Raw genomic sequence first — 16,331 nt, forward strand, 5'->3', positions numbered from 1 at the left:
TATACGCAATACTAATAGATTCCAGAAAACCACGTGATTGCAAGGAGCCAATAGAAAGAGAGGAGGAAAGGTGTGCCGCGAAAGGGATAGGATGAATGAAAAGGAACCCACGCGGTCTGTACGGGGAATTAGAGGCGAATACAAGTCGTTTTACACACTGCTTCCCTTTCCATACACATACACAGAATGGTACCTCGGCTGAAAAAGAGACCACTTCTTTTGTTGGATTCCTTTGTTCGGTCTTTCCCAAACAATAAAATGTTCGGAGGCTTACGGAGGATTAAACGCCGCTATCTTTCGTTACGCTTGGGTGAACAACAATGGGGAGAATTGAAGCAGAAAATATCGAAAAACTCGCCTTTAAAAGCAGTTCAGACTACAAAATGACACTTTTTGCAGAGGAAATTGAATAACAAACCAAACCATAGTTTCAAAATTTCAAAATTCGCCCGGACAAAAAAGTTGGCTTTTCAGGAATTGCTGGTTCCACGTTAAAACTTTCTCCTCTCCGACGTTGGTGGCGCTATAACATTGAAAGTCCAGGGTGCATGTGCCATGTGTGCTCAATGCACGCGTTGGCTATTTAGCTATCAAAGTGTCCCGAGAATTCTGTATATTTCACTTTCTGGTCTTAATTCCCAAGGGGAAAAAACAATAAAGATATCATTTTGTTTCAGTAAAAAAAGAAGAAGATTTTTTTGAAAGTTTCGATTGTTTTAATTAAAATTGTTTTCTTGCGAAGAAAGGGCGGCACAAGTCCACTCTCATCAAAGTCTGTGCGCGTGGACTTTAAATGTTATAGCGCCATCAACGGCAGGCTGGAGAAAGTTTAAGCGTGGAACCAGCCAGTCCTGAAACGCCAACTTTTTTATCCCAGCTAATTTCGGAATTTTGAAACTATAGTTAGATTTATTATGCAATTTCCTCTGCAAAAAGTATCATTTTGTTGCCTAAAATGCTTTTGAAGGCGAGTATTTCGACATTTTCCGCTTCAATTCTCCCCATTGTTGTTCACCCAAGCGTAACGAAAGATAGCGGCGTCTAATCCTCGGTAAGTGTCCCAACATTTTATTGTTTAGGAGAGACCGAACAAAGGAATCCAACAAAAGAATTGGTCTCTTTCTCAGCCAATGTACGGTTTGTTTAACGTGCGTGCAACGGGACCCCAAAGTTTAAACGCCTTGTATTTGCCTCTAACACGGATTCGTATTCCCCGTGCAATCTATGGAAGGTTTCGTCTCCCTCTTCTAGTTCCATTCCTATTGGCTCCCTGCCCACACGTGGTTTGCTTTTTGCCGTCGCTTATTCATTACTTATAAGTGTATACGTCTTGTCATTTTGTGGCCGTGTCTTCAGCCAAGAAGCATCGAAACCCAAGATGTAAGGACATCCGAGTCACGTGAATTCCACCTCGCTGTTGACCATAAATCCCCACTGTTAATGCGCCATTTCTTCTACGTTTGTAAACCTTATGGTTCTGTCGCCAGTTTACATCCAGCGGCCAGTCAATCTACACAAGAAGGTAATTAACATTTCACTTCAGCATACCTTGGTACATTCTTGAAACCATCAATTTGTACATCATGGCGCAGTTTTGCACATTTGTACAATTTTCCCCTGTGTTTCTCAGTGTTAGCAGAAAGTCGAAATCCAAGTCGTTTCAAGTGCTTGTTTGGCAGATCTTGAAATTTAGATCCTGACTTTTCACATAATGTGCAGTAAGGCTTTACTTGGGTACAATTAATTTCGATTCAAAGAGGTTATCCCCATAAAATGGTTGATAGCTCTCCAGTTAAGCTTAACAAATGATCAATTCTTTGAGGAGTTTGGTTTATATAAAAACTAAACGCGTATCAAAGACAATACAATAACAGAAGAGACTTGATAAGTAAGTTTCCTTTCCCTGTTTTATTGTAAACTGACTTAAATTCGAGCATGGAATTTGACAATTACAAAACATTACATTTTGTAAATACATATGTATTAACTTAACAATGTTTGTGACTCTTTCAAAAAAACAACTATTGCTATAGAGAAAGGTGAATTTTTCTCTCCCTGGACTTAACTTACAACTAAATGCACCAAGTGTTTAAGTGCATACAAGGAGTTCCATATCTGGACATAACTCGACACCCTTTGCACAAATCCTTTCAGACTTGTCTGAAAAATTGGGGTTTTGTATTAAAGGACAATGCAAATGGGTAGCCCCCCCTTTTGCTGCGAGTGAAATCATAACGACATCGGAGGATTTGGGACAGGTAGTGTTATATAATTTCCCAGCTGAATTTGACTTTTTAGGACATGTTATAACTTCAGTCTTGACGGCTAACAAACCATTGCAAGGGAGTTTCATATACAGACACCACTTTGCACCCTATGCACAAATCCTACAGAGTAGAGGTCTCAAACATTCCACGTTTTTTCTAAGTAAACAACCTGGTTTTTCTCCCTCCTAAATTGAACTTTACTGGACATGGTTTTGCTTTCTGATGGCTAATAGGAACTCATCCCCGGAACTCTCACCCCAGAACATAAATTGCTATCAAATTTGAAATCCATTTATATGTTCTGATTTTTCCAAATATTTTTAGCCAACATCGGAAGAAGGTTCCAGTCAACATTTCTGCACTTTCTCTAAAAGTCTGCAATGTTGAAGCTGCAGGAGGGACCAACTGACTTATGGAGCTGCCTTGAGACATCTTGCATCATGGAGTCAACCAGCTAACATCTATGGAATCTAAGGCTGTGTGGGTTATCTTGCTTTTAGTCTTGAAGCAACCAGACATCGATGACTTGGTCCAACCATGAACACTACAAGAACATGAGGAAATGTTCAACCATGAACACTAAGTTATTTAATTCCATCTCCAAGTGAAAGCTACTACAATTAACTGCAGTCTCATGGAGACATTTTCAAATTACAATTTGGTTACAAGAATGTTGGCTAATTCTCTAGAAGCCTGAACTCTTTAATTTCAAAGTCTTAAAGTTAGGAAATTGGAAACCACAAGAGTTGGAACTCCCGTACAAATTCTTAAAAAGTACAGTCTGACATTCAACCCAGGTCCAAAGCACGAAGTTTGCTGGTGAAAATTTTGCACTGTGAAGCAATATAAGATGCAGTTTGATTTTGAGTGACTGTTGCACTAAACGTGTACTAACCTTTTACACGAGGTCACTAAATAATCTCCAATTTTTCATCCCCTCAAAATTCCTTCCAGATTATAAAATTTCTTTAAGAGTCCCTACTGACTTTTATTATGCTTTAAAGCCCTTCTTGGATAAATAAAACAAAAAACCTTCAAGACCTGACCTGTGAAGTCACTTGAATTTGTCGTAAGAGTATCTTTCTTTTCATTTCAAACTCAATAGACAGTTTTGGAGGTTATATCTCAAATCTATTTGAGGGTGATTTACAAATGACAGCTCTTTCATGTCTTACAGTTGACAGTTTTCAAGTTCATGCCATCTGGGGTTAACCGCTCATACTTCAATGAAACACGAGTCATTTTCAATTATTTGCTCTCCATAATGGAATGCCGGTGTGCAGTTACAAATCCTGAATTCTTTTTGCGGCCTTGAGCATTCAAACAAGTTTTCATATTTCATTTGTGCAAAAACTGAATTTGGGGCTGTTCCAGCAGAATTTAAAATGAAATGAAGCAAATCTCACAGGAAAATTCAAACGAAAAGTTGTCACAAGATTTCATTTTCAGCCGCAAGCCTTTTTTGGTGTGAAAACAGATTTCTGTATCAAATCTTAAAGTGCAAAGTAAAAAATGTAACGGTCAACTGATGATTCACAGGGTTGGCCATACAGCATGTCATGGTAACAGGCCACAAAAGGTTACAGCATTGTTTATTTTACCTTGTCATGTGACCTCAGACAGCTAATGAAACTTGCACAGGTACTTCTGTGATGTGAAGAAACTGTCACTTCTGCTCTGCTGTACATAAAAGGGATGAAAACAAATGCAAAAGTTCCAAAATTAGAAACAAATTCTTCACATTTAAGTGTATGGGGGAAAACTTTACCTTGTACAAATTTGAAGGATGAAAAGCCTACTTTTATGCATTGTTTATTCAAAAAGCAAAAGAAAACTAAGATCCTTACCCAGGTTGAAAGGTCACTTGTCAAGCGATGAGATGATACTCTTAACAGGCTTTTGGATCTTTAAGATTTGTCTCATGCCCCAACCCTAGTTAAATTTCATGACCTCCACACACATGTACAGATGCTTTATTACAGTCTGAAAATGAGTCTGAAAATGACCTCTGGTTTTAAGGGATGCTTTGCTGAGCAAAGAGGCGAATATGTTCCATAAACCAAAACTGAAGTATTTCAAAATAAAATATTCAAAAGAGCAAAAACATGTAGAAACCTTTGATGTTAGGGTTTACAAACTACCTGTACTAATCCAGTGCATGATTGGTACAGACTTGCAGTAACACAGATGCCTGGCTGATTGGCTCACAAGATGACTGGCTGGTTGGTAGGCTGATTGGATCACAAGATGACCGGCTGGTTGGTAGGCTGATTGATTCTCAAGATGACTAGCTGGTGGGTAGGCTGACTGGTTCACAAGATGACTGGCTTGTGGGTGGGCTGAATTGGTTCACAAGATGACTGGCTGGTGGGTGGGCTGAATTGGTTCACAAGATGACTGGCTGGTGGGCAGGCTGACTGGTTCATAAGATGACTGGCTGGTTGGTAGGCTGATTGGTTGAGACAGGATAAAGGATGAAGCTACTCACACCAGCCGATCGATGACAATAAACAGAATGTAGTATCTGTGCAAGTGCGTTGGCTAATTCTCTAGAAACCTGAACTCTTTCATTTCAAAATCTTAATGTGAGGAAATTGGAAACCACAAGAGTTGGAACTCCAGTACAAACTCTTAAAAAGTACAGTCTGACATTCAGCCCAAGTCCAAAGCACGAAGTTTGCTGATGAAAAATTTGCACTGTGAAGCAATATAACATGCAGTTTGATTTTGAGTGACTGTTGCACTATAAAAAAACAGAATAAACAGAATGTAGTATCTGTCAGTGTGCTCATCGTTGATCACAAACACCTTCCACAAATTGAACGCCTGAGGACATAAAAACACGAAGAAAGTTAACTTAACAGAGAGTACAGCAAAATAACAATATTGGGGACAATTAACGCATGCTTTGCTTTACTAGCAATGATGACAGTACAGTAATTTGCCACTCTACACAACTGTACATCTTTTTACCTTTTAGGATCAAACCCTAAATTTGTAAATAGCCAGATGCAATCATCAGACCGAACCCGCCAGCTGACGGACAAAAACCCAGAAGCCGTCCAGGCTGTGTGGGCAATTAACTGCTGATGTGTTTCTAACTTGTCCTGTTGTGATCAATGTTCAACTACTGGGCCACCTAAACTTGTCAGGCAACTTTGGCAGGTAAGTGAGCGGAACATCAAAGACAAAGCCAGGAATTGCAAACGGTGTGGCTCAGACCAAATGACTTCAAGAGTGTTATTCAGATTTGATATGTTATCTGGACTTCATGTCAGGGCAGACATGTTTGGGGAAATAAACAATATGTGAATCACTAGTCACACCAGAAGGAAAGGGGGTGTGGCCTTCTGGGACACCACTCCTCCAACAGATCCAACCTTCTATGGAATGGAGTTTTGGGCAGTACAGTGTGACAGTAGGGTTAAAATCAACAGGGCCACATCTACCACTTTTTTGCACCTGTGGAGCTGTCTGTTAAAAGGTGTTCTGGGTATAAAGCCATTTGAATAAGGAAGTACCCGCAAAACGTGAACAGGAATGGAGTCAAGGGGTCCGTCCTCACCTGTAAGACCATCCAAGTGAACTGTGCCAGACAGGAGAAGTGGATCAGCACCCATAGGGCAGCACAGGAGGGTGTAGAGACAGAGCTACTCACATAAGCTGAGATGACAAAGATGATCTGAGGAGAGAACAGGTGGACAGGTTATTTTCCAATTAATATCAATCCTAACTCCCTCAGAACTCTTGCTAGGAATCTTACTCAATCTGAGGAGAGAACAGTTGGAAAGATCAATATTCCAATAAATATCTTAGCTCTCTCTGAATTCTTTCTTCAAAATCCTCCACTGTACAGGGAATCTTCCACTGTGCAGGGAATCCTCCACCGTTTTGTGAGTGCTCTCCCACCGTACTGAATCACAATCTCCTTACCGTTGTCGTCGGTTTGAGAGAGGATGTAGCTGATTGCAAAGCCACTAGCATCAGTAGCGAGAATGAACTCACGATCAAAATTGGGATAGCCGAGAACTGGTGGGGAGATAAGTGCTTGTTTCAGCTGGTGAAAAGCACGATCACAATCTGCCGTCCATACAAATGACACGTCTTTCTGTAGGAGTCTGTTAAGGGGTGCGGCTATGTTGGCATAACCTTTCACAAACCTACGACAGTAGTTACAGAGACCTAGAAATGAACAAACTTCTGATGGGTCTTTAGGGATAGGGACAGTAGTAACCGCTGATGTTTTGGCGGGATCAGTCTTAATCCCTTGCTTCGATTTGATGTGCCCCAGATAGGTCACCTGTTTGGCAGCAAAGTGGCATTTTTGGGGTGTCAATTTCAAGTTTGCACAACGGAGCTGGTCAAAGACTGCCTACAAGTGTTTCAGATGTGTGTCAAAATCAGGTGAGAAAATGATAATGCCATCCACATACACGAGTGCTAATTTCCAAGTCAGCCCACGCAAGACTTGGGTCATAACCATTTGGAAGGAAACTGGTGCATTCATGAGACCAAAGGGAAGTTTCTTGAACTGGTAATTTCCACTATGAGATGTGAAAGCCGTTTTCGCGCGGCTATCTTCATCCAGAGGTATTTGCCAAAATCCTGACGCAAGATCAAGTACAGTGAGTATCGTAGCATGGGATTCACCCATGGTGTCATATACATCATCAGGTCATGGTAGAGGGAAAAACATGGGTTTTGTGACTCGATTGAGGCGACGGTAATCGATAGCAAAGCGGAATTCGCCATTCTTCTTTTTCACAAGAACAACCGGGCTAGCCCAGGGTGAGGTTGATGGTTTGATTATGTCAGCGTTGAGCATATCTTGGATTTGCTTGTCAATTTCTTATGTGGAATAGCTCCCATTGTCTCAACATGGCCAGTTTGTTCGGCTGCTGCTAAATATCAAGTGCATTAAAATGCATCACACGTTTTCACCTGATGAGGTTAGGGTTCAAGGCCACAAAACATATTTCGCCCCTCATCAGTAAACCTGGTAATTACATGTATCTCAATTTTTCAAGGCTAACGTCAGACAATGGCCAGTATACTGGGCTACCCCCCTGCCTCAGTGTTTAACCTAGAAAAAAGAGGAGATTTTGCAGAAAAAGAGTTGCTGCGAGCCCTGCATTTTTGAATTTGGCTTTCTTACCTAAGAAGTTTATTTATTCACCTGAACTGCAACTCCTCTGCTGTTCTTGTTTTTGAATTTTGGTCTCCATTTTGTCCTTTCAACAGTCACTGCAATTCATTTGCTACACAGATTCAATCTCAATAGGCACTGCAATTCATTTGCTACACAGATCCAATCTCAACAGTCACTGCAATTCATTTGCTACACAGATTCAATCTCAACAGTCACTGTAATTCATTTGCTACACAGATTCAATCTCAACAGTCACTGCAATTCATTTGCTACACAGATTCAATCTCAATAGGCACTGCAATTCATTTGCAACACAGATTCAATCTCAACAGTCACTGCAATTCATTTGCTACACAGATTCAATCTCAACAGTCACTGTAATTCATTTGCTACACAGATTCAATCTCAATAGGCACTGCAATTCATTTGCGACACAGATTCAATCTCAACAGTCACTGCAATTCATTTGCTACACAGATTCAATCTCAACAGTCACTGCAATTCATTTGCTACACAGATTCAATCTCAACAGTCACTGCAATTCATTTGCCACACAGATTCAATCTCAACAGTCACTGCAATTCATTTGCTACACAGATTCAATCTCAATGGGCACTGCCATTCATTTGCTACACAGATTCAATCTCAACAGTCACTGCAATTCATTTGCTACACAGATTCAATCTCAACAGTCACTGCAATTCATTTGCTACACAGATTCAATCTCAATAGGCACTGCAATTCATTTGCTACACAGATTCAATCTCAATAGGCACTGCCATTCATTTGCCTCACAGATTCAATCTCAATGGGTAAATACAGTCACATTAGTGTTCGTCTCAAACGGTGATAAACGTCAAGATTCCAATGAGTGTTGAACAAGTAGCTTTGTGTCTGGAAACTAGACACGATACGGCAGTATTGAACCATAATATTACTACGTTGAACAGGAAGTACAGTCTGTGTTCTGGGTGGCAGTGATACATTACACTCTGCCCTGACAATCACCTTCTGTGCCTCTTTACCTACTAATGGAATACAAGGGAATCGGGGAACACTACATGATCTTCCTCAAACGATATCTTGGCCTTATGCGCTTTCAAGAAGTCTACACCAAGAATGATTTCACGGTTCATAGTTTCCAGGATATAGAAAGGATGTTCGAAATTCTGCTCTCCAACAGAAAGCGGCAGAACAACCTTGCCCATAACTCTAGTTACATGGCCAGCAACACCTGAAATTAAGGGCACATCTGAATGGCCCAAAGGGAACTGATCTTGAGGAAAACACTACTCGAATGTATTTCTAGTCATGCATGATATTAACGCACCCGTATCGAGTAACGCAAATCGATTATCAAAGCCAATTTTTGCCTGGACTAGATCGCTTCCGCCTGACATGGCAGAAACATTAGTCAGGTGTGGAACAGGAGATGTCTGATTTTCTAGTCATTGATTTGACGGGTGGATATTATTGACAATGTTAGATCGGTTACGTTGTAAACACACTCTAGCAAAATGACCAAACTTACGACAATAGTTACATTCAATACCCCAGGCCGGACATGTTTGCCTACTTGTACACTCACCTCTACATCCACGGCATGGGTACATCATCATCGAAGGCCTGGCCGGTTGTGCTTGCTGCTGTCCTCGGCCTTGCTGTTGGCGCAGAAAAACATGGGCTCGCTGGGGGCCGAGCTGACTCTGTCCTGCGTTTGGTAGTTGTTGGGGCATTGGCTGGGTGGTAGAGATGGTCGTCAGCTGATCTTTCAGGGCGGTTATCTGGGCTGTTAACTGTTTAATCATACCCAGTAAACTTTGGGAGGATAGATTTGATATGAGCTGTACAGGCCATGGCTGATGAAAGCTGTTGCCTGGACTTCGATCGTGTGATCATGAAAGACTTGACGCAGAGAGAGCTACCCGGATTCTCCACTAAATATAACCCGACAGGTTATATGGATCGACACAAGAGGATGACTTGGGACAAAGTTGTACTGTACTTGATGTGGTTTATTCGGCTGGCTCGATGTGCGGCTCTCTGCCCAATTGCCAAAGCTCATAGGGATTTTGTACATTTGCTGGACATTCCATTTTTCATCCATCATACAAGTTTCCTTGCCTTATTAGGTTTTAGCTACTAGTCTTTGAATATTAATACAGCGTGCATGAATATGTTTGGTTCATTTGGATTTGAGGGTAGGGTTAGTCAAATTTATGAACACTGACTTTTCCTTATAAGGCCAGTGGGCTGCCTCATGACCCATCCGGTCCAGCCCTGCTTTCCTCTCCAAGGGCATTGTGGTTCAACTAGTCATTCCTTAAGTGAGGCTCATTACTTGGAAAGCGGTTCTACTGTTGAAGGTCAATCCGTGCATTGAACTTAAGTAGCAATAAAACATGTGCTGTTGTAACATGGTGATAGAATCCTCCACTTTGCGGGGAATCCTCCACTGTGCAGGGAATCCTCCACTGTGCAGGGAATCCTCCACTGTGCAGGGAATCCTCCACTGTGCAGGGAATCCTCCACTGTACAGGGAATCCTCCACTGTGCAGGGAATCCTCCACTGTGCAGGGAATCCTCCACTGTGCAGGGAATCCTCCACTGTGCAGGGAATCCTCCACTGTGCAGGGAATCCTCCACTGTGCAGGGAATCCTCCACTGTGCAGGGAATCCTCCACTGTGCAGGGAATCCTCCACTGTTCTGGGAATCCTCCACTGTGTAGGGAATCCTCCAATGTGCAGGGAATCCTCCACGGTGCAGGGAATCCTCCACTGTGCAGGTAACTAATGGCACAGTCTTTGAACTTCAACTTTCAAGGGACAGTGGAGCATCATGCAAGGTAACACTCGCTTGGCTCTATCTTCCTACATCCTACAAAATCTTCCAAACTTCTTACTGGTTTCTTTGAAGGATCTGGAAGACCAAAGCTTAAGATTTGAGCTCTGCTACTTTCCTGTGGGCATTTGTTGGAGAGAACCATCTTGGAATCACTGATTACTCCATCTGGTTTGATACTTGACGCAGTTGCTCTTACCTGGCCAAGCTCATGGATTTTTTTCCCCCAAATTTTAAAACAGCATTAAGCACAAAACACATAGATCTATAAATGTTGTTGTTACCTGGAGTGACATGGCGGCCATGCACATATGCATGAGAAGCTTGGCCGAGAACATGGAGAAGACTGAGCAGACGACGTGAGCAATGATGGCACACAACAGGCCCACCTGCACAGAGAGAATGAAACACGTCCTTCATGTTGGTGAATCTGTGTTTGGCTGATTAATTTCATTCATGCTGTTCTCCCCACAAAACTTAAAATACTGATTTTGTTTGAACAGGTGAAAGTAAAAACTACATCAATTAGAAACGTAAAAAATAAAAGGTTTTACTGCACACTGTTTTTGAAGTTTGGAATTTATAAATTAACAACATAGGCATGGTGAACACAGGTTAAGTGTGTTCAGCATCTCATGGAAAAGGACGCATAAAAGGACACATTTTAGAAATAGTTATTTTTTACTGTACCAAGTAAACTAAATGGTCATAAAAATTTCATGATAAAACAATGAAAACTTCCTGAAATATTTCTATAACCATATTTAGAAAGAGGGACTATTTTAATAAGATCCAAAAAATTGAATTGTGAGGTATTAAAAACATAGCTCACTGCTTAGCTTCTTTCACAAGTTGGTATACGGTAATAAAGTCTAGGGAATTGTTTTTGCCAAAACATGGACGGTGGGGAACCAACTCATTTTGTGGGTCAAGGGGAATTAGCTTTCCTAGTTGATAAACTTTAAACATTTTTTTTACTTACAATGCAGATGAAACAAGCTGCATGGATGTAGAAATTGTAGCCATCAATGCTATCTGTCTCGCCTTGGCTGCATAGTCAGACGGGTGAGTGCATGAACACTCAACATAGATACCCTCATCAATCTGTGAACAAAAGGACAGGAGAGAGAATTGACCAATGGCAGGCTCTGACTGATGCCTCTAAAGTGTGACAGCCATTCACAGCACCTCTCTCATCAAATGAATGCAGAAATATTTCATCTGACCAATCAAAAGACCCGTCCCCTCACACGTTACTGAATCAGCAGGATTGTCTCATATCAAAGCATCATCATCAAACCCAGGGTCAAGACCTACCAGGACTTGGCAGTCGTTGGGTCTCCAGCGCTCTGTGGGTCTGTTGAAGATGACGCAGCTGGCTCTGAGGGGAGGGGCACCTGGGCATTGTTGGTGTAGATGCGATAAGTGACCATGCTGGACAGCCTGGTGAAATTCTGCTTTGCCCCTTCGATGGCTACCGACTAAACCTGAGCAAAAAATATGAGCACAAAATGCAAGCAGGTAGGTCTTTCTTCCCAAAATTACGTTGGCCATTTGACTAGAATGTCAGTAAAACATTCAGGAATGCCCGATCATATTTACAAAGCCTATCAATACCTGGTTATTGAGAGTAGAGAACCAGCTCATCGCAAGTCAGTCACAAGCCAAATCATAAATCAGTTTGCAGTTCAGCTCATAAATAGAAAAAGCAAAACAACAGCAGAAAAACTGACGCAGATATCACCAAACAGACAATGATAACAACTGGCGATAGTCGATAATCCATTCATACTAATAGTTAGGGGTTTCTTACAATTACAATTTACAATTTCACTCAATTTCTTCTGTCGGTACTTACTTTCCCTGGAAGTTGTGGCCGTTGATTCTACCCCGAGACCATCGGCCTGTATCCGCCATGGCATGATCGCAGGACAGTGTCTGGAGGTCCGTTCACTCACACGGCAGGTCTGTCACAAGGATGAAGGCACACAAGCTGAAGGATTCCACCAGCTCGTATGCACTCCTGGCTGTGCAGAGTTCATCAACAGGGTTTATGTAGCGTGAGGGCTCAGGCAAAAAAAAAAAAAATCCCTATAAGCTGAATCCCCTGCTAGTTAACCTCCAAAAACTTGACTGAAAGTTCCATTTTAATTTACATCAAGTTTTTCCAAGAAAATCATTTTCTTAATGTTAGGCACGTCAGACGAGAATTTAAGAAACTGTGCCAAAATATCATCATACTGGTAATTTTGTAATGGGTCACCAACTCGTTATTTGTGAACTTAAAATTACTAAAATTGTACTTTATGACATGGGGAATACTATGATGCAGATTGAGGTGGTCAAGGACCTTGATAATACTTCTAAAGAGTTTACGTGTAAGATTCGTCAGCACACCTTGTGTTTTGTCAATCAGGATTCATTTACACATAGGCCTAGTAGATATCCATTGTCAGCTGACTGAGCAGGTTGCTAGGCAATTTCCTTTGCCCCCCCCAGCAACGACAATCCGAATGGTATCCATGACAACGGCCAGCTGCTCCTCGGTCAGCTGGCCCCTAGCTAGCCCTGCCATGCTCCACCATGCCCAGGAGGATGTTGTAGATGTTGTCGTCACTCAGGCCAACGAGAGCGCTGTAGTGGTCGTCCCAGATATCACAATCTGCTCGTCTTCCACGAGGGTGATGCTGGCTGCCGCACTGGGTGTGGACAACGGCCCCACCGGTAGCCCCCGTCAACCAACGTGCACAGTCACTGGTCGGCTTGGCACATCACCATGCCCTGCACTTCCCTCCTTGAGTTGTGTGTAAAGATCAGCATCATTGGTGATGTCTCCGATGGGACTGTGCGTCGCTTGCCACTTCACCTGAAATTGAAACAATCTTCCTGCTCACAAAACTTTATCTTTTCAAGACGTTCAAAGTGAGTCATGCTTTTCAGAAAAACTTAAAGAGTAATTTATTTAATGCAAATGATGGCTAAGGGGAGACTTAGCGGACTTCACCAAAGAAAGACTGCCCTCTATCGAGAGTGAGTGTAACAGAGGGCTGGGCATCCTCCATACTTTCTCAAAGCTGATCACTCCGTTGAAGTTGTCGCTCAGGACGATAGTGAAGTGAGTGAACCCTGAACATGGGGAAGCGGCAAATGAAATATTAAAGTTGAAAAAGACGTAGAAGAAACTGGTGTTGAAGTCGACTCCATCATGAGCCCTTTCACAAGACCAAGCACAAGCGTGAGGTGAACCATTGCAAAGGGGATGCCTGTGTGTGACAGCTTGCATGTAGTTGAGTAGCATGTGACTGGATGGCTTTTTGGGGACTTCTGGTGGATTCATGGGAATCTTGGGGAGAAAGGGTGGCACTTCACCCCCCCAAAAAGGAGGAAAAAGAAAAGATGAACAAAAAACTTCAAGGGAAGTTACAAAATTAAAATCACAAATTCGCTTTAAAAACTTTGAAATGTACCCCTTCTACCATACATACAATGTAGTTCATCAATTTGTTGGTGAGTGCTTTGGAGCCCCACCAGAAAGAAATCTTGCTCTCATTGCAAAGAAAATCCAGGCAAAGCCAGTGGACGGACTCAACGTTGACAGAAACATAACACTAAACGTCGACATTATACCAGATATAAAGCCCAATTTACACAATCGGTGCTAATTCTTGCACTTCACATTTTACTTCAAAATTCCATCTATTAATCTCATCAAACGAGGTGCAAAATCACATTGATCGCTGGTCCTACCTTCAGTCCACCTGCCGCCTTGGCCCTGGGTGATGCGCACCCCTCCTATGAAGTCTGCCAGTGAGAAAAACTTCAGACTTGCTACATGTACTTGCTTCTGAAGAATTAAGGCAAAAGCCATTTTCAAAATGATGATACTTATAAACCTGTAGTAACTTTAACCATGTGACATCTGGACATGGGCTTGTCGATGATTGATTCAGGAACCATCTCACGAATTTTTCAAAACCATCCTGCCTTCCAAGTAAGTTCTATCAAAACCTTAAATAGCCAATAAACCCTAAAGTGTCACAGTGTGGTGTGAAGAGACTCACCCAGAATGTGATCTCCATGTTCACCTCTCGGTAGACCAGACGGGCTGTGGCATGGGGTCTGTCCTGGGTAGTGGGTGGTCACACTATCCTAGCTGCCAGGGCTCCCCTCTGCCAATGGTCCACACTCTGACCCAGCCTCCCCATGGGTGCCACCTGAAAAAATTAAGCCTATTACATTTCAGATTAATCATGTTAAAAGAAATCACAACTCCTCCCCTGTGACGAAAAGCGCTTAGGCTAATATAATTTATTGGCACTCTTCAATGAAAAAGTATGAATGATTAAAATCACATGTCCAACCTTAATGACCTTAATCTGGTTTCCAGACTCAAAAGATCTAGACTTCTTTGAGAGATCTTTAGGTCTGGTAGCTGCCACAGTCCTGTAAACAAAAAGGGGGAATCTTTCCAAACTAAGCCTTCAGTTGTCCAAATTTTACACAACTGGTGTCAGAAAATGACATAATATGTACCTGTATGGTGTAGGCCTAGCATGAAAAACAATTATGGCAGCGAAATCGGGAAGAGAGTATAGCTATAGGAGGCCTGCATGATAAGGGGCGGATACATGTACAGTCGTCCGCCCCTTTTGGTGGGTTAACATCTTGGGCCTACCTGCTCCTACAGCTGTACCTGATCTCTGAATGTTCAGTGTGACATGCTCGAAAGTGGCTTCGCTCTCGGCTCTCTCCGGCTCCATCAGCACGCCATAGGGATCATTGCGACCCTAGTCACCTCAGAGACAGGGTACCTGGAGCTAGTTGGGCTGGTGCCTTGCAAAGGGGGGGGGGCACACTGTAAATCACATACAGTGATACACCACTCGATGAGACAATTGTTCTGGCATTACTTCAGAGAAGTTTTTTTTTTTAAATGAAACTGGTTAGCTCTGTTCTCTATAATTCTTTCCAAAGTGTAGTTTTTCACTACTTCGAATGCAACAACATTTCTTGAAACAATACAAGCGCTGTTGCTAAAAAGAGGAATAAGAAACGATCACGGTACAGGTGCCATGGAGGAAAGTGCTTCGATTTTGGACTCGGAAAAGTTCGCGTCGCTACGAAAAAGATGACGCTCGATTGAATAGGACTACTTTAATTCCGTCAACCCGGCTCTGTTCAATGCTTGAGAGGATGCCTTTTATCAAGGCAGATTAGCCAACAACAGAGGGTGCAAGACCGTATTCCCAGAAAAGGCGTTCGCCCCCCCCCCCAAAAAATTAACAAAATAGTTAAATGCTGCCTCATCCTCCGGGATTGCTACTTCCGGCACACTGTACTGCTAGAAACCATGGAAACGAGGCTAAGCAACTACGACAAACTTGTTTGTCAAGTGAATATAGTTAACAGGCTTTGACCATCAAAAGACCGAAAAGATTCCAAGAATTTGAGAAGAAATGTCCACATGCCCGACACTAACGACAGAGTTTAATGGTTAATTCTTGCTCCAGTATCGCAGCACAACAAATATATTTAGTTGGATACTAACTTCTAGCGCCCAACTTAACTCTCTGCTCTCGGCTGCTCAACCACAATTTAGTCTACCGCCCTCTACCATTATTTTCCTTCTGCCGTTCCATGCCATCCACGTTACCTTTATTGTACATTTTACAACTTTCCACCTTTATTTTGAAGCCCTTGTTGGAGCACGATACGTAATTTTATCTTTTTCCATGTTTACTTCAATTTATAGTCCCTTGATAGCTTGATGTAAGTCGGATTCATGGTTGATTTCTGGTAAAAAAGTCCGTTTCAGTGTCACGCTTATCTCCAGAACAGTCACGTGCATAGTACTTTGTTGTACACAAATATAATGCATGGACTCACGTTCTTGCCAATTCCTGTAGTGTTAATTACCGGGGTTTTGTTTTGGGGAACTCTCAGTTCTTAATTTTCTTGCCTTTGTCTGTTCTTATGGGTTCATCTTAATTATACATGTACAGGCCTGTCATGGATTACTGCCTTGTTCATGTAGTTTTACATGTATACCTTTTCTAGTATGTTTTAAGTGGAG

General features: G+C 42.1%; 2 protein-coding genes across 19 annotated transcripts in view; one reads left to right on the forward strand and one right to left on the reverse strand.

The window, feature by feature from the left end:
* Positions 1–16,331, forward strand: part of LOC147799198 (uncharacterized) — a 98,945-nt gene that overhangs the window by 37,076 nt on the left and 45,538 nt on the right. The window lies entirely within an intron of this gene.
* LOC110990977 (uncharacterized) lies at positions 1,890–15,807 on the reverse strand. Of its 11 annotated transcripts, none has more exons than XM_087137183.1 (13): positions 14,934–15,802; positions 14,320–14,472; positions 14,006–14,102; positions 12,656–13,124; positions 12,117–12,285; positions 11,576–11,745; positions 11,241–11,362; positions 10,543–10,647; positions 9,005–9,205; positions 5,833–5,949; positions 4,409–5,093; positions 3,869–3,947; positions 1,890–2,811 (listed from the first exon to the last, which is right to left on the reverse strand). In XM_087137183.1, the coding sequence occupies exons 5-9, from the start codon at positions 12,178–12,180 to the stop codon at positions 9,007–9,009; spliced, it is 660 nt and encodes a 219-aa protein (XP_086993309.1). In that variant the 5' UTR covers positions 12,181–12,285; positions 12,656–13,124; positions 14,006–14,102; positions 14,320–14,472; positions 14,934–15,802; the 3' UTR covers positions 1,890–2,811; positions 3,869–3,947; positions 4,409–5,093; positions 5,833–5,949; positions 9,005–9,006. The 11 variants fall into 11 exon arrangements, with proteins under 11 accessions (XP_086993309.1, XP_086993308.1, XP_086993311.1 ...); XM_087137182.1 differs by having other exon boundaries at positions 12,117–12,325; XM_087137185.1 differs by having other exon boundaries at positions 12,117–13,124; positions 14,952–15,802.

Source organism: Acanthaster planci, linkage group LG05, assembly GCF_054643075.1.
Source record: "Acanthaster planci isolate LZ-2023a linkage group LG05, COTS_SCS, whole genome shotgun sequence".
In the NCBI taxonomy this organism is placed as follows: domain Eukaryota; kingdom Metazoa; phylum Echinodermata; class Asteroidea; order Valvatida; family Acanthasteridae; genus Acanthaster; species Acanthaster planci.